General features: G+C 54.5%; 2 protein-coding genes across 2 annotated transcripts; both read right to left on the reverse strand.

Annotated features, from left to right (window-relative positions):
• Nucleotides 1-7,270: 7,270 nt before the first annotated feature.
• Nucleotides 7,271-9,583, reverse strand: GCG54_00011346 (uncharacterized protein; the record flags this gene model as incomplete). The annotated part of the gene is made up of 3 exons (XM_045411251.1): nucleotides 7,271-8,637; nucleotides 8,880-9,125; nucleotides 9,211-9,583. 3 exons carry the CDS (start codon nucleotides 9,581-9,583, stop codon nucleotides 7,271-7,273), a joined length of 1,986 nt encoding a protein of 661 aa, XP_045268309.1.
• Nucleotides 9,584-13,302: 3,719 nt separating this feature from the next.
• Nucleotides 13,303-13,731, reverse strand: GCG54_00011347 (uncharacterized protein; the record flags this gene model as incomplete). The annotated part of the gene is made up of 1 exon (XM_045411252.1): nucleotides 13,303-13,731. One exon carries the CDS (start codon nucleotides 13,729-13,731, stop codon nucleotides 13,303-13,305), a length of 429 nt encoding a protein of 142 aa, XP_045268310.1.
• Nucleotides 13,732-21,105: the final 7,374 nt, after the last annotated feature.

The raw sequence follows: 21,105 nt of genomic DNA on the forward strand, positions 1-21,105 counted from the left end.
CCGCACTCCGCCGGCCGTGTGTCCTCAGCTCTCTGCGATGCCGTCTGGCCCCTTCTCGGAGTCCCCTTTTTTCTTTGACATCTGCCGAACTCAAAAGGGACCTCTATACGCGGGATGTGGGCGCTTGAACTGAGCCACGACGCCGGTCTGGGGAAACTTTTCGACCGCTGTCCGATGTGTGCGTGTCTGGTGTTCTGTCCACCTGGTCAGGGCGGGAACGTCTTAGTGATGCTGACAAAAAAACTCACGATACACGCAGCCACGTCTTGCGCCGCGTACTGCGATCTCAGGCCTCGTACACTCGTATATCCCAATCGAGCAATTCTGCCATGATCAGATCACAGGGGTTGCCGCGCCTCGAACACAGCTCTGCACCTAAAATCCTGACCACCTCAAGAATCTTGAGATGCTCTAAATATGGCGAAAGAGGGATGGGCCTTGGACGGGAGAGGAAGAAAAACACCAGATGCAAGTCACCGAAGATCAGAACAGGGCCCAAGGGACTACCGATAACCCGACGAAACGTACTCTGCACGTCTTCGCCTTCTTGGCTCCCTCCCTCCCTCACCAAATTTCCCGCGGTCTTTAGACGCATGTAACTTGTAACATTCGCTCGCACCTTTACGCTGGTTTTTCCTTCGACACCTGCAGGTTTGAGCCTTCCAAACCTTCTTTTTTCTTATTGCACGTTGGATAGAGTTCGGGTTCATCCCACACCATCCACGCCTCGAAACGCAACCTGAAGGGGGGAAAGATGGAAATAAGGGGGTGGTTGACGACGATTTGGACCATGGCGGTGGCGAAAAGAAAGTTGACACTTTCGAGACTTACCGGCGGGAATTGCAATCTCCCTGTTGTCCCGCCTCCTCTTCTCAAGTCTTTGGTGGTCCCATTGTTGCCTTTGCCCTTGCATTTGTCTTGTCTGATTATCCGTCTCTGACTACAAGGAGAGAGAAATTATAGTTCGGTTACCAGGCCGCGCTGAGTCCCCCTCCTCTCCCAAAATTCAGAGTTTCCCCCTGCCATCATCCGTCACCCAGTCCAGTACCATAACCCAGACCGCATTGCTTGATAATCGGAATATACTCCGACGAACATCACTAAATCCAAACCCAAGCTTCATTCCTAAGAGATGACAAAACTAGTGCGCGGTCAGAGAACTAACTACTACATGCTACTCATGCTACTACTACACGCCCCCCACGATAGTCCGGTCTGGTTTGGAGCAAGGCTAGCAGACCTCGCTTGTAGCCCTCTCTCTCTTCTTCTCAAATGTACGCCCTCACTACCTCCTTGGCTTGTACCATCGACGGTAGACTCTAGCGGTGCAGAAAGCACGGGACGACACATCACACGCCCATCGTCCCCTCACACTCCCTCTCATACCCCCCATCCCCTCATTTCCCCAAATTCTCCAAGTTTTAGAAAGGACCTTGCATTCGCTGGCTTGCCTGCCGAGGGAAGCTTAAGACTACGTACAGTCGTAGCACGGTTGGGGAAGGGTGTGGCGCGCGCAGACCACGGAAAAGATCCAAACCACCACCGCAGCAACAACAACACCAACCCCAACTTCATAACTCCAACGACACCACGGCCCCCAAGAAGGAAGAAAAAGGTTTTTCTCATTCCTGTAGAAAAGCAAACTTCGATAACTTAGAGTTTTGCCCATTTACAGCAGACAAGACTAGCAAAGGCGGCCGCCTGATGTTCCTCCCCCCTAACCTCATCATCAGCATCATACCAAACCGTCCCAGCCTTTTTTTCAGTCTTGCGCAAAACCTCTCTCTTTCTCTCTCTCGCTCTCTCTTGCACGGCTCGCCTGAGTGAAGAAAGTCTGTCTCTCCTTATCTCCCGGGTCCCTGTAAAGTTTGTTTGCACAGGCGAAAGTCATTCCTTCCTTCAGCCTTTGTCATATATCATATGTCTCATTTTCTTGAGACCAACATACCGAAGAGACGCGGGCCGAGGCAGAGTACCCCCTTTTTTCTTTCTCTTTCTCAAATCAGCAAAGCTTAAAAATATATCTCTGGCCATGGGAGCGGAACGAAAAAGGACCAAAAGGCTTTCAGGAGGAAGAAGAAGCTATGACGCACGCCGCCCGGACGGGATGAACATGTCATCGGCGTATGTCATGCATCACGACGCCCGCTCTGCCTTGCCAAACCCGCCATCCACCATGTCAATTTACCCCATTTCCCCGGATTAGAGTCGACATCAGTACACCTGTCCCAGCATCTTAAAGGTTAGCGTAGTACTTGCGGGGCTTCGTTATATAGAAAGCCCCGCAAGAACCGCACTAACCTTTAAGATGCCGGGACAGGTGTATCTGTATCTGATGCACTTTGCTCTGATTACGGGTAATCAACGGCGTTGAATAGTAGTGCCATGCTTTCAATTTAATCTCTCTCGTCAACAAAGCGGCTGACGTTGTACCGCATGTGCAATTTTTCCTCATCTGGGCCTATACCGCGAAACATTAGACAACCACACACCGCCCAGCACCGCAGCCGCCCGGGGCAACGTGAACTCTAATTTCATCATTTCTGACCGCAAGTCATATGGCAGGGTAAGTGACACGCGTCTATAGCTGAACCGAGATATTGGAGGGCGTATACCGTCGGACACATTCCGAAAGGGGGGCCAGGAAGGAAGATGTGGCTTGGTCGCACTGGCTGAAGTTGGTCTCGGACTCTGTCGTTGGTGTATGGTGTTTTGTGTGGAAAAAGATGCAATTCCCGCTAGGCGAGAGAGCACCAGCGTCAGAGCCTACCACGTCTCGAAACTAGACGCCACGCTTGTTGATGTGTCTACTCCTTTTCGTCAATAAGGTTTTGGGCCGCCTCAAGTCTAAGCCACCCAAAGCCAAAATGACTGCCATGTACTTTCCCACCCCTCCAAAAACCCGTCTCATGGGTGGGTTTTGCCAGTCTTGACCAAGAGGTGAACCAGCGTCACACCATGGGCCCGTCCGTTCTCTGATCTGTTGCTTTTCGTGCCCTGAGTTGCGTAACGCGACGCAACAGCCATGCGGGTTTGTTCTTTTTTCTCTTCTCCTCCAACTTTCTCTTGCAGTAGCGTCTTGGGGAGCCGCCATAGCCGTTCTCGGTCCCGACGGCAGGCACAGAGGCCCAGAGTCTAGACAACATGAAGCAATCTGCTCTCCCAACGGCTGAATGGCATCGCACCCGCATCGCATAGGCGGATCGCTGCTAGCTTACCTGCAGAGTTGACACCTAGATATGGTCACGCCCCTCTCTGTCCCCCTTAGGCGACCTCTTGTGGCTTGACCGCTTCGCTTCCTACCACTCTACTCTCACTGCAACTTGGAGAAAAGGCAGAACAAAAGATCTGACCTTGACACCAACACCAACAAGCCCAGTCGTTACACTTCGCGCCGCTGTGGTTTAGCGGGCGCGTGCTTGCGGAGTTACCATGCCGCGCGACAGTATTTCCGCGCGCCGCGCGATTGATGTTGCGTAAAGGGGGGTAAAACTCGAGGACGGAGCGCGAGAGAGATGTCGGGAAGTGACTTACTCTACGGTATATTGCCCGACTCTTACTTTTGTCACTCTTCACATCCTCAAACTGGGAGAGACGTGGCGCTTGCTTGCAACGGGCATGCGAACGCAGCACAAAAGAAAGGGGGGAGCAGAAAAAAGGCACATGGTCGGCGAGCCGGCCTACCCCAGCCTCCAGAACCCGCCCCGGGCTCTTCAGGTCCGTCTCGGAAAGAAACCTTCTAGAACAGACACCTGTGGAGAGGCGGACATCGTGAGAAAGTGCGGCAAGACAGACACAGAGAGGGTGGGCGGCCCTGGCAGGCCCGGCGCTTGCATGCCCCGGTGCCTGTACCCACCCAACGACGACGGGACCACCGACGCCGCCACCGAGGAAGGGAACAAACACCTACCTCCAACGGCATCAACGACAACACCACACCACGCCTTCGCTTATTACCTTTGGCCTTGCCTTACCCATCGCCCTGTAGCCCTGCCCGCCTCGCCTCATCCGCCTGCTGACTTGCTGACGGCCTACACCCACCCTGTTCCCTTCCCTCACCTTACCGGGCCTGCATCCCGCACCATGTGCATGTATGCTGCGTGTCTGGTGTGTGTGTGTGTGTGTGTGTGTGTACCTCGTGTGCTTCTTGGTGCCCATCTGCGTGTCTGGCAGGTCGGCAGGTAGGTGTACATGTGTAGGTAGACGGCCGCCATGTACTTACTGCGTGATGGTCTTCCCTTTCCTCCCCTCCCCCATCCCCGCCCCCCCTCGTCCTCCACACATCTCATCGAATCGAACTGTGACCCCCCGGCTTGTTCCAACGAACATACATATCCCATTCTTGCTTGCTTACCCCCTTGACTCCGCAGAGCTCCGCGCTTCGCGTTTCCCGTGTGCTGGTGTGCGTGTGGTGTGCGTGTGGTGTGCGTGCCGTGCATATCTCCAAGGCCCGCATCTGCACCACCCACGGCGGCTCTAAACCTTCTTTCCACGGCCCCCCTGAGAAGCGTTGCCTGCTGCTGGCTGCTGCGACCAGGACCCCCCGATGGCCCTGATGAACTTCCAACAGCGCGGCAGGGGGGCGCGGGAGAGGATCGAGGGATTGGGCGGATGGGGCAGCACCGAACCGCAGCGCACCGCATCAGCAGCGCAGCAGGACCATCACCAGCAGCAGGAGCGGTATTGAGAGGATCACCAAACCCGCCTAGTCCTCCAATGGTTATCCCCGGTTCACCTGAACTTCTGCCAGATTCGGCAGACTGGGCAACGCGGGTCATTTGTGCGCCGCCCCATTCATCCATCCATCCTTTCCCCCCCCTTCCTCTACCCCCGCGAAGCAGGAACGAGATACGATGCGCGGTACGCGATGCGAAAAGTCCGAGGGGATCGGTTCCGCTGCTGCTGCTGCTGCAGACTGCACTTACTCGCGGCGTACCAGTTGAAGAGAAAGCTTGGCCTTCTTGATATACCCGTATTTCGTACCTTCAATATAGCGTTGGTAATGATACGCACAAAGAAAACCGGAAAGGGGGTTTGAGGGGGTTTGGAACGACGCCGCCAAGACGAGCTGGTGAGCGGGAAACGCCCCCAATATCATGAACGAACGACACATAGTTTGTAGAAGAAATCATGGAACACGGCAGTGGCAGGAAGCGAGTTGTGAGCAGAGAGCCAGCTAGGTTCAGGTAGGCGCCGATGACTTTCTTTCCTCCAACAAGTATCTTGAATGTTGCAGGACAAGGGGCGGCCGCTCCGTACTCCGTACTTAACACACTACTCGTACTGCATAGTACCTAGGTTACAGCAGCATGGTTCGTTGGCTGGGGAGGAGGGGATGGGGATCGATCGTCGGTGTGTATCCCACGGCCTCGATGATGGGCGGAAAGAGGGATGACAAAATAGCACGCGCAAAGCTTATCTGCGACGGGTTGGACATCTGACGAAGGCAAGGTTTTGGTGTGAGAAGGAAGGAGGAGCTGTCTATTGGACCAGGGCTACGGCGTAAATCGCCCCCCTCCAGCATGGATCTTAAGGTTTTGCTTGCTTGCACCAGTGCTACGCAGTGTTGGCAGTACCATACGCATGTACCCTCTTTTGTTTGATATGGTACGGATACGTGCGATGGGTGTATCTGGCGATCGACGTGTGAGTGGGTGCCTTTTGGGTAGGTTTGCCCCTATTTTTACCAGAGTGAGATGGAGAAAGGACGGGCGGGAAGGGAAGGGAAGGGAGGGCACGCACGGAGGAAAGGGAAAGGGAAAGAGAGAATCTCCCTCTCTCCCCTTCTGCTCCTTGCCCTGTCACTCCCGTGTGGTGACTCCCGTGCGCCATGCCACATTCCCGTCCTTCACCACGTCCACCATCTGTCGCGTGTTGTCTGTATGCCGGAGGGCTGTTTGGTGAGTGCCCAGACTGCCGGGCTTCATGTGATGTATGAGGCTTGAACTTGAGGCAATCGCACTTTGGGGCATGCGTTGAAGCTCCCCCCCCTTCGTTGCTGAAATTGATGCCGGTGCGCCGCTAGTCGCCCTGACTGCTGGGAAGCGCCGCGGATTGCTGCCCACAGAGACAATGCGGTTGTCGTTGATGGTGGTGGTGCCTTGTGCCTTGGCTGGATTTCACCAACCACGGGACGACCGTCACAGAGCCTAGAGGAACCCAAGGCAGAATGATGGGATGGTAGCGGACGCCAGATGCTGGGTTTGGGAGTGGCAGGTGGAGCATCGCGTCCGGGAAGGGAAGGTAAGGGCTGTTCTTCCCATCAAAAGGATGGGATTTGTGATTTGCCGTGGTGGAAATAGAGTTTGGCACTGCATGCCGCACCCTCAAGCATATGCGTGGAGGCGCCGCACAGGGCCACTTGGGATCGACCGTACGAGGAGAAGGGGCACCACGCACAAATGTCGTGCCATGGCTGCCAGCTGAGCTGTGCTTTGCTGATATACGCCATGGATGCTGCCAACCAACCAAACACACAAAGAGACGCTGCTCGTTTCGCCCTCTCCCCATTGGTCCACAGCTCTCCCCGCCTGTCTCTCTGTCTCTCTGTCTCTCCTTTCGTCTCAGCAATATCCCGTCGGGCCAAGAGTTGCAACAGGACGGAACTGGTGTGATTGATGAGCGGTCGATCGCTCCCGGTAGAGGAAGGACAGGTGAGGTTTGGCAGGCGCGCCGTAAAGCTTAATATTCCGAGGAATTTGCATGGTAGGCTGTGCTAACCTAATTCCTCCCTGCTCCCGTCATCCGTCATCCGTCCTCCGTCCTCTCTCTGAGACTGCAGTAAGTCTCTCTGGCCCTGACACCACCTGGCACCAGGCCTGGGCTGATGTCCAGTCCACCAGTACCCCAGCACGAACGAAACATGGTTGATCGGTTCGATTTTTTCATGGGGGGAGATTGACGGCTATTTCGCCGTTTGCTTTCTAACCCCGAAAGTTTAAAAAGCAAATCCCGATCTCGACTACCTTGCCAACGGCAGTCCGACGTGAGACACACATACGCGCTCCCTCACGCACACAGCGCTGCTCTCTCGCTCGCTTGCTTCTCACCTTGGCCATGACAGGCTAAGGGTTTCCCTCTAGCCTAGGACACTACGGGCACTTGGGCCGTTCAGTAGACTTTGCTTCAGAACCTGGAAATTCCAGCTGGTCGGTCCAACTCGGACTCCGTCGACGTCTGTTTGTCCTGTTCTCCGCGGTTGTCTTCTGAGCCTCCCGAAACCTCACGACTCCCACCTGCGACAACCTGTGGTCGGTCCGCCCTGGCGATCTTAATTGGCTTCCTCTGATAGTAGCACTCTCGGCTGGCTATCGGCAGATTTTTCCTCGTCAGACAAGACGGTGTTGTTGGTGGCTCGAACCTGGCGCGAGTATAGCTCCACGTCACGTGCTCCTCCTTCTCGACCGCCACTGAACCGAAGTACCTGGCGGATTGTGCCAGAGGCTGAGCTGCTCTTCATATCTGCCGGCATATTGAATTTGGCGGTGCCGTTGCGGAAGGTCGAGAGCTTTGCTATCCTGTAGTCACCGGGCTTGCCCTGGCGTTCGGTGCGGTTTGGGTTGTTGTACACTTCAAGCCCGGTTGGGTACACGCCGACGCCTTCGACCTCCAACTTTAGTTCCTGGAATAGCGTCGCCGAGAGGCTGAGGTCGCCGGCGGCTGTCATGTTTGAGATTTGGTCGACAATTAGCGGGAACGAGTATGTCGACTTGTAAGACCCCTGGCCGCTGAGCTCATCCGTGCCGGTGATTATGAAGTTGTTGAAGCCGTTGCGCCCGAATTCGCTGATGGTCGCCTGGTTGCTGTAAGACAGCTTCTGGCTCCACACGGGGTTCATGGTGCCCTTCTTTGAGACGACCTCGCCCTTGACCGAGATGGAACGCGTCACCTCGAGGTTAAAGGCGAGAGACTCATTTGCGCCGGTCGAATTTTGTTTCAGCATTCGACCCGTCAGCTTAACGTCCGGCTCGGAAATGTCAACGGTAGGCGGTCGTCCGGTGGTGACGGATCCTTCTTCGTCAAGCCACAAAAAGACCTTGCCCGAGATGACCCAGAAGTTGCCGACGGTCGTGTTGACAGAGGTCTTGTCGCCTTGATCGGCGAGGCCGGCAACCTTGATCTTGAAGGTGTGCTCGTTGCCGTCGCTCAAGACGGGAAGCCAGGGCGAAATGTCAATCTCGTGTTCCCGGAGGTCGAAGGCGTCGAGACCGACAACCGGGCGATGGAAGCTGGGCACGACTCCGCCGGTGAAAATAACGGGGAAGGGCCACTGCACGCCGGCCAGCTTGTCGTCGATGAGGACCTGGACCTCACGCCAGGGGCTTCCGGCTGGGGCCATGCCGACAGTAGCATTGAAAGCCGCGGCATCGCTCTGGAGGACATTGCTCCACCAGAATTCCTCGGTCCCTTGGCCGTTGGCCGAGACGGAGAAGACTGCTCGATTGGCATTACGCGGAAATTTGACGGTGCTCACGGCCTCACGCTCGGGCACCTGCCAGGCACTGCCTGTATTGGATGATGCGTTCTGGGACGAAATGGGCACGATGAGATCGGCCGGTGGTGCGAGGCCAGTGACCACATCGCTCTTGAAGAAGGTTGCTGTTAGAGTGCAATTGAAGGGCCCCGTATATCTGTCGTCTTGGCAGCGTTAGCCGTTTTGGCCCCCACCCCGAGATCTCCGAAACCGACCAGGGAGCAAAACAGAAAGCAGCAGCATACAGACAGAGCAGTGCATATAGTAGCAAAGTAATCATACGTTTGTCGTAGTGCTGTAGGGAGGGTGTGTGAACTAATAATAAGCACGTACATCGGGACATGCACGGGGGGCGACCGGGGGGTCCGGGGGGCCGGGGGACGGGGACGGGGCGCTCGACACTTACCGATGAGGTTGGGGAGGTCGAATATCACCTTCTGCTTGGTTTTCCACATGCTCAGATACGGCGTCATGTCCTTCCAATAGGTCCAGATAATTCCGGGCGCCAGCCTGGGCTCCGCAGTGGATGTCCTCCATACCTCCGTGTCGCCGAGATACAGCAAGGCCAGCCGGTCTAGTTGACGGCCTGCAGAAGTGGCAGTAAAGTTCACAATGACGCGGTTGAAGTCGCACCCAGGAGGTGTGTAGTCGCCTATCAGACCCCAAGTCAGGTCAAGTCAGGATATCTATTTCCGCTTTAATCCACCACAAACGCTGCTGCAATGCCGGCGACTTACCGACGAAGGGCTTGCCAAAGCTGTTTCCAAACGAGTGATCCATCAATTGCACCGTGCAGGCACCCGCCGAGTCTTTCCCCTTGTCATCGTTGCCACGCCGTACCTCTTGGTAGACGGGGCCCTTGGGGCCCAGCACTGGCTGGGCCACCTGGAAGCAGTCCAGAGCCCGCTGGCCCCGTGCAGCCTCGTCTGCTTGAAGCAAAGGGCTCATTGGCGCCGGGGTATCGGCAAGCACTCCCTGCGGACGGGAGCCATCGTCTGTCAATCTCGTCTCCGAGATCAGATTACGCGACGACACGTAGCCCGTATTCAAGCCAAGGACAAAGAAGAGAGACAAGGCAAGCGCCCGAGAGAGCGGCCAGAGGACCACCATCGTTGGGCTCTGGGGGCGGCGTAAACGCCCCTCGGTCTGCAGCCTTAAGGCCTGTCTCTGTCTGCCCTATGTCTCGCTTGGGTGTCTAGTGGATGGTGTCAGAACCGCGTGACGAAGAAAAGCCCACGGCCCCTCTGAGGAGAAGCAACAAAAGTGGTGGGCAGCAAGGGCGGGCGCACATGGTGCAAAGCCACGGGATCCCAGGCGGTCGGTCAGGAAGGAACGGAGATGAAGGATTCACAACCCGGCTTGCGCCACCAAAGCAAACTTCAAGCAAGCGCCAGTGCAAGCAGCTGAGCGAGGACGCAGAAAGGGCAAAGCTAGCCCATGGCTGCTTAGACGGCGCCATGCGGCAGCGGAGGGGAGGTGAGGGGCGCGCGGGCAGTCGGTCTGAGTTGGCTCACTAAAGAGTAGTACGGAATACAAGACGTGGATCTGCATCTATTGGAAGTATAACGGTTTGAGGCGGCGGCGGGCAAGGGAGCGGGGAGGCGGACGACCGAACCACAACAGGTCTGGTTCCGGCGTGCCTTACCTGATTATTGGGATATGATATAGCGCGGTGACCAGGTGTAAAGGTGCGTTCGTTCGATTTGATACCTCCTCGTGGAAACTGTGACGGGCCGTTACCTGACCCCGCGCGGCGGCAGTCGTTGACCCTGCAGGTAATTCGGTACGATGGACGACAATATTCGGCCTGAAAGTATCGTCCAAAGGTAAGGCCAGAAATGCGGGCGGCGGGTGACGAGCCAAAAAAGAAAAAAAAGAAGAAAAAAAAGTGGTGTGTAGTGGTTCTGATGGATGCGAGAGAGGACAGGCGGTTACGAGGTCCCTTTCGGCGCAAGTCAACGTTGTCGTGTTAGCCACCTGAGATGCGGGAGGATGGGCGGGACCGGTTGAAGTAAAGGCAAGAAGATCTCCGCCGTATCCGGAGGAGGAGCACTAAAAAGACGGGCTAAAGAATAGTTGGAATTAGATATTGAGTTATGGTTTGGACGAGGCTGTTTCGCGAGGGGCGGCGGGCTGGGTTAGGAGATGACTCGAATGGGGAGAATGAAAACAATTTTCTCGCGAGAGGTTGAAGTGGAAGGTGAAAAGTCAAATCCAAAAGCCGCGACCCAATTGCTGGCCGCCTCGGGGTAGGTGGTCGGTCTCGTCTCTGTGTTTCTTGGCCCTGCTTCTCTCTCTGCTCTTCCTTCACCTTTGATTTTCTCCCGGGTGCGGCGCTGCGCTCGTATCATGTATCATGTATCATGTAGCAGTATCATGCCCGCCCTGCTCCTTCTCCGAGGAGAGAGGACTGTGTGCGCAGACGGGAAGCAGCAACTCTCAAACAATGTGGTGGCTGCTCTCTGCGGCAGGACGGCACCTCTTACAAGTGTTTCCCTTGCTTGGGTACCGTACCTCCAAAACGAGAGGAGAGAGGGCGAGGCGCGGTCGCGCACCTGCCATACCATGCCATGCCATGCACAGCAAACAAAACACCCAATAACCTTAAACGACGCGGCCCAGCCAGCCAGAGATCCAAGCTGCGGCCGCCTTTGCCTGGCCTCTCCCACCTCGCCTCATCTTTGCAAGCAGCGAGGGAAGGAAGATGGATGGCCCGACGGGCTGCCAGACCCGATTTCAGAATGTATAGTCAACACCTCCGGAAGGGCCATCCCACTTATACCGCACACTCTTAAGATGATAGGCGTAAGAGTCATGATTCAATGGTTCTCCAATGATTTCTGCCATCAAGTGTGAAGCCACATGCAGAGGTGGGTGTCCGTGTCCGAGTGTGCAAATGTCATGAGTCTGCAAACCAGCCAGCTGCCTGGCCTGCTGTGCCATTGGTGTAAGCAGCCGTAACAAGAAGGGGGAATAATAGCAGCAAGCTTCTTCTGGCCACAAAGGCCACTCCAAAACGTTGCGTTGAGATCGCAGCACCCAGTCACCATCTCACGCATCGACATTCACATTTCCGGACGTTCAACAACAATGATTCTGAAAATAGCCTTTGGCATTCAACAAATAATCCAAAAAAGTTTAAACTAACACACGACTAACCCATTCACCATGACCCCCAAAGGCCACGCATTCCGATCCCAAAACCCAAGACATGAAGTGTAATAATCAGTCCGCCCATAATCCTCCTGGGTGACGAGCCGTGGCACAATTTGCTGTGTCACGACAATGTCTTAGCGACTTTCGCGTAGGCGCCTCGAGCGCTCGCCAAGCCACAGGTAGAGAGGAGGGAGGGGTGTGACCCGTACCGCTGGTGGCTTCTATGCTGATCGGTTACCAGCCAGTCCGAAACCAACGACAGACAAGACACCGCCTGGTCGTCGTCCAAACATGGGAGCCGATGGCTAGTGCCTGTGCCACGCCAAACGTGCGGTCGAGCATCATCGTGGCACACGCAAAAGTGCAGACTCTCGTCCAACTTGACGTGCACCGCTGCGGCCGTTTGTATGCCTATGCCCGCAACTGTTGCAGTTGCAGATGGCTCCACGTCGTATCCCCCCAAAACCTCGCAGTGTTCCCAGTCCACCGTTGAGACACCCTGTGCTGACGAGTTACCGACCGAATGTATCGAGTTGCATGCCGCATACATATGCGACATCTCCAAGCGCCAGCATGCATAGGCGGAACAAGGAGGCTCGTCGAACCATGTTCATCCAGTGACCGACTGCTGTGCGCCGCAGCATTCTGCAGACCGGTGAGTCCACGTCGTCTATGCTGAGGAGGCTTGCTCATTGCCTGCCGGAGACTTTTCCCCTCCACTCCCTGCGTCCGCGGGCTGCGCTGTGACGTCCGCCGCGCTGGGCCAGCGGACAGCCATGACATGAGAGGGAGAGGGAGACACTGAGAAACAGCAAGTATCTCGGACTTGGTCGGGGAAGGGTACGTCTTCCTGCGGTGTGTACTGAGGGGGTTTTCTGGGGGCTCTTTTTGGAGTCTGGAGCTCGGACCCGGATTCCCCACTTCTTCTGGCTGGTGACGCCCCGGACCAGGGGTTTTTTGTCTGATAAGTGGGTGCTGACCGGGTATTAGAACGGATATATGCGTCTGGTGGGTATGCAGGTGGGCTGATAAGATTATGGGACGGATAAGGGGACCGAGGCGCGAGAGAGCCAAGACCGGCTCCTGGATAGTCGGGTAACGCTGCCAGGCGGGCGGATGGCGGAATGCTGCGATTAACCAGGGGTCTGGAGTTTTGGAGGATCGAATGCTTGCAGCATGGCGAATACCGCACAGCGAGCAGCAACCGTAACTGCGACTAACTGCACGTTGTACAGCTTGTAGGGTTTCCGGTTCCTCTCTTTTCCAGGGGTACGAATGCGGGCGTCTCTGCGGCTGCTGTTGCCCCGACTGGCCCATCATCCCGCCTCGGAACTGGCAGAAATCCTCCGCGACACCATGCTTGGCGTAACAAGTCTACCAGATCCCGAGTCCCTAGCTGGTAAGGTGAATCCTTGGGTATAGTGGGTGATGGTATATGCGGCACTTTCCGAGGTGAGAAGAGGATGGGAGAGGCGACTCTCTGTGGGAACATGAAAGACATTGCCTCAGGGTGACAGCCTTGCCACTCGTCGTTATCCCCAAACGCCCCTCCCAAACACCTCGTAGACTCATGCCAAAGTAACTGTGAGAGTGCGCGCCTGGTAAAGCGCCCGGAATCGTAGATTCAAAGAGAAAACTGAGCAAGTTGCTCAGTGTATCCCGGTGCTCGTACTTCACGCGCGGGCGTTGTCCCAGTAGCGCTTGCGAGCGGCCATGGCGATCTTGTTGCCGGTGAAGCGGTGTTGGAAGTAGTTGAAGACGGCAAACTCGTCGCGGGTCAGGACGTAAGTCTCGGGCTGCGCGGCGACCTTGGCCCAGATCGAGCTGATAGCGCTCTCCAGGATGCTGCTAACAGTCGGGTCTGATGCGCCGTCGGGGCTCTCCCGCGCAATTTCAAGCGCCTGGGCGACGCTGGCGGAATCCTTGACAGAGATTGCCGTGGCCGTGTTGCCAGCGTGGTGGAGGCTGTGGCCCATGGTGCTGACGATGGTGGTGAGGTAGGGCAAGTCGGAGGCCCGGTTGTTCGACGAAGACAACGGTCTGTAGGGAAGGTAGAGGAGGGACTGGCTGTGGTGGTCTGCCTGGGGTGTGATGGACAGCATTGTAGGTTGAGGAGGCGGGAGTGATATATGTATGTATATATAGAAGGCGAAGATGTAATGTTGATCTTTGGAGAAGGAGGCGAGTGTGACACGGCAGACTCTGGAGAGAAGGCTGGGGGATGAGAGATGATATATAATATGATGGTCTGATCCGATCTGGACTAGGCAGTCGGTGGAGGGGGGCAACGACGTTTAATAAGTAGTAGCTGGGTCCAGCAACGAGGTAGATACACAAGCTAGAATGACGGATGCTGGGAGGCTCCAAAAAGAGGCGCACAGTTGTTTGACGTTGTGCCTTGGCTTGCGTTGCCTTTTGCAGGGTATAGCTGGAGCTGACCTTTGATTGTCGGGATTGTAAAGTGGTACAAGATGCTTCGATCCAAGAGCAAGCCGATGTCAACCCCGGATTAGACTGTTCTCTTATAGGAACTGGCCTTGCTGCGGCGGATGAGGGAGCGGATGCCCAGGTCAGGTCGGCTCAGGTACGGGTACGGATAGTCAAGCATGGGTTGTAAAGTGTAATCGTCCGTATTGGCGGTACGTAGCTTGGGCAGGGAGTGTGGGATCTCAAGAGTTAGTTTTGGGGGGGAGTGTGAGAGACAAGAGGATGGGAGTGAGGCGAGAGAGTGATAAGTGCAAAGTGTGTCTGCAGGCGTGCGTGGTAGGGCCAGGTAGGCGTGTGGCAGGTGGGGAAGGCGTGGGATCAGAGCAGAGCAGAAAAATAGTTTGGGTAGGAGGAGCTGCAGTTGGGGATGGAGCTGGGTCTCCTGGGGGTGGGAGTTGGAATAATTGGAGTTGGGAGTGTGAGGAGGAGAGCCAGAGCCAGAGCCACAGCAAGAGAGATGGAAAGACCGTGAGAGAGAGAGAAGCCGTGGTGTGTGTGGTGCGGCGCGGGAGGTGTGCGTGGGTATGCGTGTAAGTCATCAGTCAGTGTTAGTGAGTTTCCGTAGGGGAGGGAAGGTTGTCAGTTCTAGTTCCAGCCCAGTCCAATCCAAGTCATGGGCCGTGGCATCAGCAAAACGAGACGAGGAAACAGATGGGCGGGTCCTCCATTGACGGTCGACAGTCGACCTGGACTCGCAACAGTAATGCGACCTGCATCCCGTCACCAACTGGGACTGGTGCTGGGACTGGGGACTGACGGGAGGGATTGCCCTCTCCATCCCCATCATTGAAGTATCCAACCGCCATGCAGAGTGAACATGTACACTACCATGTAGCGTGGCGGCAGTCATTAGCCTCGTACAGCAACTTGGCGACGAAAGGATATGCCAGGTAGACGGGCGGAAAGAGGCCCAGGCTGGGTCTAAAGGGGAGGCGGGATACTATGCAGCAGTACATAAGAAAAGAAAAAGAAAAAAAATAGCAGAACAGTTTGCATGGGTTTGAACGGGGGACCGAGTACGTCGTGGGGAGGTAGCGTGGACGGAGGAGAGATCCCAACCCACAGGGAGTGGAGGGATGTGATGAGGTGGATGGATCATGAACATGGAGAAGGGAGGGCGTGTGGTGAAGGGTGGGGTTTCTTGGAGGCGTGAAAGGACGCAGGGCAAGGTGCGCGGTTAGGGGGGTAGAGGGGTGTTGTCCATGGGCGTGTGGCAGAGCAGAATGAGTGCAGATTGAATGTGAGAATGTGGTTCAGCAACAGAGAAAGTGTAATGAACCCAGTCAGCGGCGGCGACAAGGACGACAACGACGTCGTCGACACAGAAGCAGCGACAAGACGACATGGACCTACGGGATTGACTTGACTGCGGCCAACGGACGGGACGAAGACGACGAGAACTCTAAGCCAAAGCGAGGCCTTGGCTCTCTCTCTCTCTCTGTCTCGAACAAGGAACTCAGTGCCTCAATTCAAGTCACGAGTTGGCAGCAATTCGCACCAGAGTTCCATAGACTCGCATCCATCCATCCATCCATCCATCCATCAGCCGTCAAACCCGTACCGTGCCCGTACCGTACCTACCTTAGACAGTCAGGAGGGCCAGCCCGGCTGAGGCTGGTGCAACTTGCAAGATGACTGGATGGCGATACGGTTAGGTTGTCATCATGGACATGAAAGATACTCTGTCTTGCCTGTCTTGTCTTGCTTTCTGTGGCCTGACCAGTCCAGCCCTGCCTGTGGTGCTGGCGCTCTGCCCTGTCTAACCTAACCTAACCTTTTGCTAGGGGCTGACACGAATGCTGTGATGTGCGTTGCTGCCCATGTCTGTCCCTCAGACATGCCTACTGCTGCCTGAAGCAAGATAAAGTGCGATGTAAAGTGAAATAGCAGCGCTGCGCAAAAGACACAATACGGTATGGTACCGCTAGACGAAGGATGGGACGCGAATGCTAATCACCCATCATGACCTAGATCGGGATTGGGACAGGAGTAGCAAGTAGGGACAAGGCGCGTGTGACTCCACATGGCCGAAAGTCTCTTTGACACACAACCAGAACGGAGGTTTTTCCGTTTTGGTCCAAGCTGTTTGGGAATGCGATCGGCCAGTACGTGAAGACATACAAATTCAAAGTTTACTGAGGGTCTTTCGTATTGTGTGTGCGTATGTGCGCTTGTGTATGAGAGAGACAGGCAGAGCGCAGGCGTGGACCGGAACAACACAAAAATGTGTGTAAAGCCGATAGTTGAGACGGGGAGACATGCACAGACTTGAGATGAGTGCGAATGTGTGTGATGTACAACGTCAATGTGTGTGCAGCAAAAGAGGGAGAGAAAAACCATGGCCTCGGCTGCGCCGTGGAACAGAGGGGAGGAGAGGAGAGTCAAGACGGAGTGGCGAACGAGCGTGGTGGAAAACGGGGTGCGGCGGAGAGGAGAGCGGACGGCAGGGAAGAGGTTCAGTTCAGATGCACTTCACGGTGATGGCGCCTGTGGCGTGCAGCTTTCGACCTCGTAGTAAGGTACGGATAGGTAAGGTAGATAGGTATTCGAGCCATAGTAGAGAGGACAGGCCTCTACGGATATTCCGAGGCCATACTTCTGCCCTGCCGTGATAGTAAAGGGGCGAGACACGGGGCCATGGTGCCACGGTGCCACGGTGTACCGGCATATCGGTGAAGGACGACACCAACACCGGTCGTGGACGGTACGGTTCACCAAAGAGGCAAGCGGCAAGAAAAGAGCCCCTCACTCCCTCTACCGTCCCACTCCACCTCCCCCTCCCCCTCCATGTGCCATCCTTCAACTGCAGTTAGCAGCAGCCCCGAGGAAAAGGTCTAGAAGCATGCTCCTGAGCCTGCAGCACCTGTCCTGGCAAGCACGTACGGATACGCATGTAGTGTATGGATGTGAGCAGAAAAGGAAGGGGGAAACTCGGGAGAGGGCAGGCAAAAGGCGGCTAGCGCATGTACTGCGTACGGATACATGATGCCACCCGTCCACTCGTTACAGCGGCAATAGCCAGCCGCCAGTCGTTACGGGTACGCTGTATGTGTGGCTCGGTGCCGGGTTCGGGGGTTGAGCGAGCAGAATGACTGCCCAGTGGCTGCGACGAGAAAGGAATGTGGTGGGTGCTTGAATGTTTGAGAGCAGGGACCATGGGACGGATGATGGGATGCAGTCTACTAGGGACTGTATGTGCTGCGTGTCTCGTCAGGTAGGTATTACTCGCCAGAGGCCTTGCCTTGTCTTACCGCAAGAACTTTTGTATGCGTAGGGTGCAATTGCTTGTTTCTTGCCAGGCTTGTCCGGCAATGTATTCGTACTATGCAGTAGAGTTCTTGAACAACCACAACTGGCAGGTGCTTCATGGCAGGTCAGGCACGAATATCCGTAAATTGATTGTGGCTAATCTTCTTTAGCCTGTGCCTTGTTGATTGGCCAATGTCTCTCGCCTGCCGCGAGCATCAGAGATTGCTAGTCCTCCTACCATGTTGCAGTGAGGCAAGGACAATGACAAGGAACCAGGCCAGTGTTAGAGAGAAAGAGAACCAAAGTCGTGGCATCCGTCGCCAAAAGACTCAAGCAGCCAACCAGAACGGGCCTTGAGCCATGAATGGCCAGGGCAGGCAAAAAGAGGGCCCGCCGGTGGAGCATGTCTCTTCAACACCGAGATGCTTTTGCAGGCATTTTCCACATGTCCTTAGTCAGGCACATCTCCATCGCCAGACATGTCGTAGTCAGGACAGGCAGGACTCTGGCCGGAAGAACGAAACGTGCTCTTGCCTGCTCTCTCCCTGTATCTCTTTACTACGCAGTACGTCTGCGATACGGATACCTGTCTCTATGGGGCATCCCCAACCTCATTCTTGCATGCTTGCCCGCCCTGTGCCGCGGCAACTTGCTCCGAAATCACATCTTGTGCTTGCCCCCCGAAATCCAATCCTATCCAATCCTGTGCATAGACATTTCGCATTTTCCGGATTAAGGTGCTCTGCTACCTTAGCCAAGCACACTGCTGCCCTCTTTGATTCGACACCGACATGGCGCTGGGCGGTTAATTGCGACTTGTCCCTGCTATTGCAACCTTATTCTTAGCCCTGCCATTATTACGAATGCGATAACCATCCCGTTCGCCTCTGACTCTGGCTGTGCCTCTATTCGTGCCTCGCGCTGGCCCTTTGACCTCAGCTTTGGCCTCGACGAGAAGAAGGTGGCGAGGTTCACTGTGAAGTGACATAGTGTATTGAAGTGTACTTTTTGGAAACTCTGCTAGCACGCAGGCTACCCTTGTAATCCCCCCCCCCTTTTCCCTTCTCCCTTCGCTTCTCTCAGCTTTAATAGTCGGGGAGGATTACAGCGATCGCTACGATTACCTTATTCTTATATTCTTCGTATTTATCTAGCTTATTAAGCTCCTCTTAAACCTCTCTTATTTACTTATTATATCTAAGCTTCTTATAGAGTTTTCACTAGTCTTTTTAGTATTCTTTAATACTTTAGACCTTACTAGATTAGGAGAGGAGGTATACTATAATTTAATAGATAAATATTTAGTAGTAGTACTTATCCCTAGACTTATCTAGGGATTTAATATTAAAGCTTATATTATTAATAGTAACTTAGATATATTATTTATACTTTTTTATAAGAGTAATAAAATTAACTTTCTCTTTTATTTTTTAGTTTATTAATTTAGTAATAAGTATCTTAACTAGTTTAATTATAATAAGTTAATCTTATTAGGGATAGTTAATAAGTAGAGGAAGAATAGATTTATGTTTTTCCTCCTATATAACCTTATATAGTGAATTATCTATAAGCTATTAAGGTTATTAATAATATTCTTATGAACTTAGATTAAAGCTTTCCTAGTTATTATAAATAGTATTATAATACTTAGTAGGTATCTATTAAAGTATAAATAGAATTTTTATAGTATAGCGTAAACCTCTATAAATTGGATGTGGCTGGGCTTAAAGGGTAGAAGAAGAAGGTGGCGAGGACTTATCACAAGCATGGAGATTGGAATGGACGCTTGGGGGCGAACAGAATGCAACTTACGTATTGCTTGCCCACGGAGTCTACCACCACCGGGGCTACCAACATAAACTCGAGGCTATTATCCATCCCACTTTACCATTTGTGCGCCCCCCTTGACACAATGCGAAAGCTTCAACAGCTACGGTTACGCGAAGGCTGAAGGCAGTTAAGCCACCGGGCGGCCGCTCGTCTAGCCTCCTCCCTTCCCATCCTCGCGCTACTCTCGCGTCTTCGGCCTCTTGCGGCGACGCCCACTGACCCACGAACCGGGAACTCACTTCGTCTGGCTTGGGGTTTTTCCCCCTTCCAAGGCAAGGGGAGCAACGAGATAGCTGCGGGAAACCCCTTCTTTGCGCTAGGTTGGTGCCGAGGTGCCACGGAGCATGCTGAACAATCAAACAATCAAACTCCATGGGCCTGTTCGAGCCGGGCTGGCATAGCTAGGTAGGTAGCTGGCCCCCTCGTCAAGTCCATGATCCCCACGAACATTTCGCGCAACACAGCCAGCCAGCCTACCAGAGAACGCCCAAAAAAAGCAGCTTACGGAAATACAGCCAGCACCTCACGACGACACGCCATTCAAACTCGCTCCTAGTGTGATCCTCCCATGTTTCCCCCTGGGCTCCGCAACATACGTAAGTGCGCATGGCGACGAGTCTAAAGTACGGATACCTCGAGCAAGGGGTTGGATCCATCTACAACCATCTGCAAGCTATCCTTTCATGCCATGTCCATGCTGTCTCCTCATCTACTCTGCCCTGTCCATAGCGGAACAAAACGAACCAACAGCGGAACAGCGTGCATGCTCACTCGTAAAGGTACACGGTTGAAGTAACAACCATACCATCACACTTGCCGCACATATCCCGACCCGGACGAATCCTTCAGACCAGTACGCGTGGTGTATCCATACTCCGCCTGCCTTACCCTGCCTCATCACATCAGTCGATCGTGAACTAACTAACTAACTTCGGAGCAACACCAAAAAATCAATAAAAAAATAAAAAATAACGCTGCACAATGCGTAATTGGCTGGCCCCCCCTCGAAATTATTTCTGGCGGCACCCGGGATACAGTTTCCGTTTCCCTGTCCCCTTCGCCCCGTGTCCGTGTCTTACAATATGACAGCCCAATCCCTTTGACGGTTGACCCGCGTATGTAGCCGCGCCGGTGTCTATCGAGAGCAGAGCTACATGCGCAACAGGAGTTGGTTCACCACTGACGACAGACCATGAATCATTCGGCGAACATCATAATACGCAGGCGTAAGAAAGAAGGAGAAAACATCCGCTTACATGGAAGAGAGAAAAGGATCTGCCACCATCCGTCCGTCCCATCCCTGACCTATGACACCATAGCCTGGCCATCTGTTGGAGGTTGGGGGCCGCCCGCGTCGCGATTGAGGGCTTGACTGCTTGATTGCCAGCCGGGAGGTGTGGTAGTCCGTCGTTGTGCAAAACCTTTCTGTGGCTACGCTACGAATAGCACACAGCAGCAGCTTTTGGTCAGATTGTACACACAGAAAGTACGTACTCCAACAATCTTACAGGAGCTTGCAGCGTTACCTCACTGCCCTATCCGTGCCTAGCTACGGGAATGCTGTCCGTTTTGGCCCCCTCGTGCAGCAGCTCTTTCTCACTAGGCCAGGCCTCTGCCATCCCCGTCCCTCCGTCCTGTACCCCGTACCGTACCAGTTCCGGTACGTACAGTTGCCTAGCGAGATCAATCTACTTGACAGGTTTCCAGTTCTCCGGAACAGTCTATCGGACCAGGTTAGCCCGCGACCTTCGTGCGTTGGAGGCGTTCTGTAGTTCAAAACGTCCGTGTTTGTGTGTCTCTTGCTCATTCACACTGCTGTGTCATCTAACGTATTGTTCGAGTTGTTCAACGTCCACTTCCAACGCCCCTTCAATAGCTACCCCCGGTCGATGCCAAGACTCATGTTGCCC

This window comes from Colletotrichum gloeosporioides, assembly GCF_011800055.1.
Source record: "Colletotrichum gloeosporioides strain Lc1 chromosome Unknown consensus_17, whole genome shotgun sequence".
NCBI classification, from domain to species: Eukaryota; Fungi; Ascomycota; class Sordariomycetes; order Glomerellales; family Glomerellaceae; genus Colletotrichum; species Colletotrichum gloeosporioides.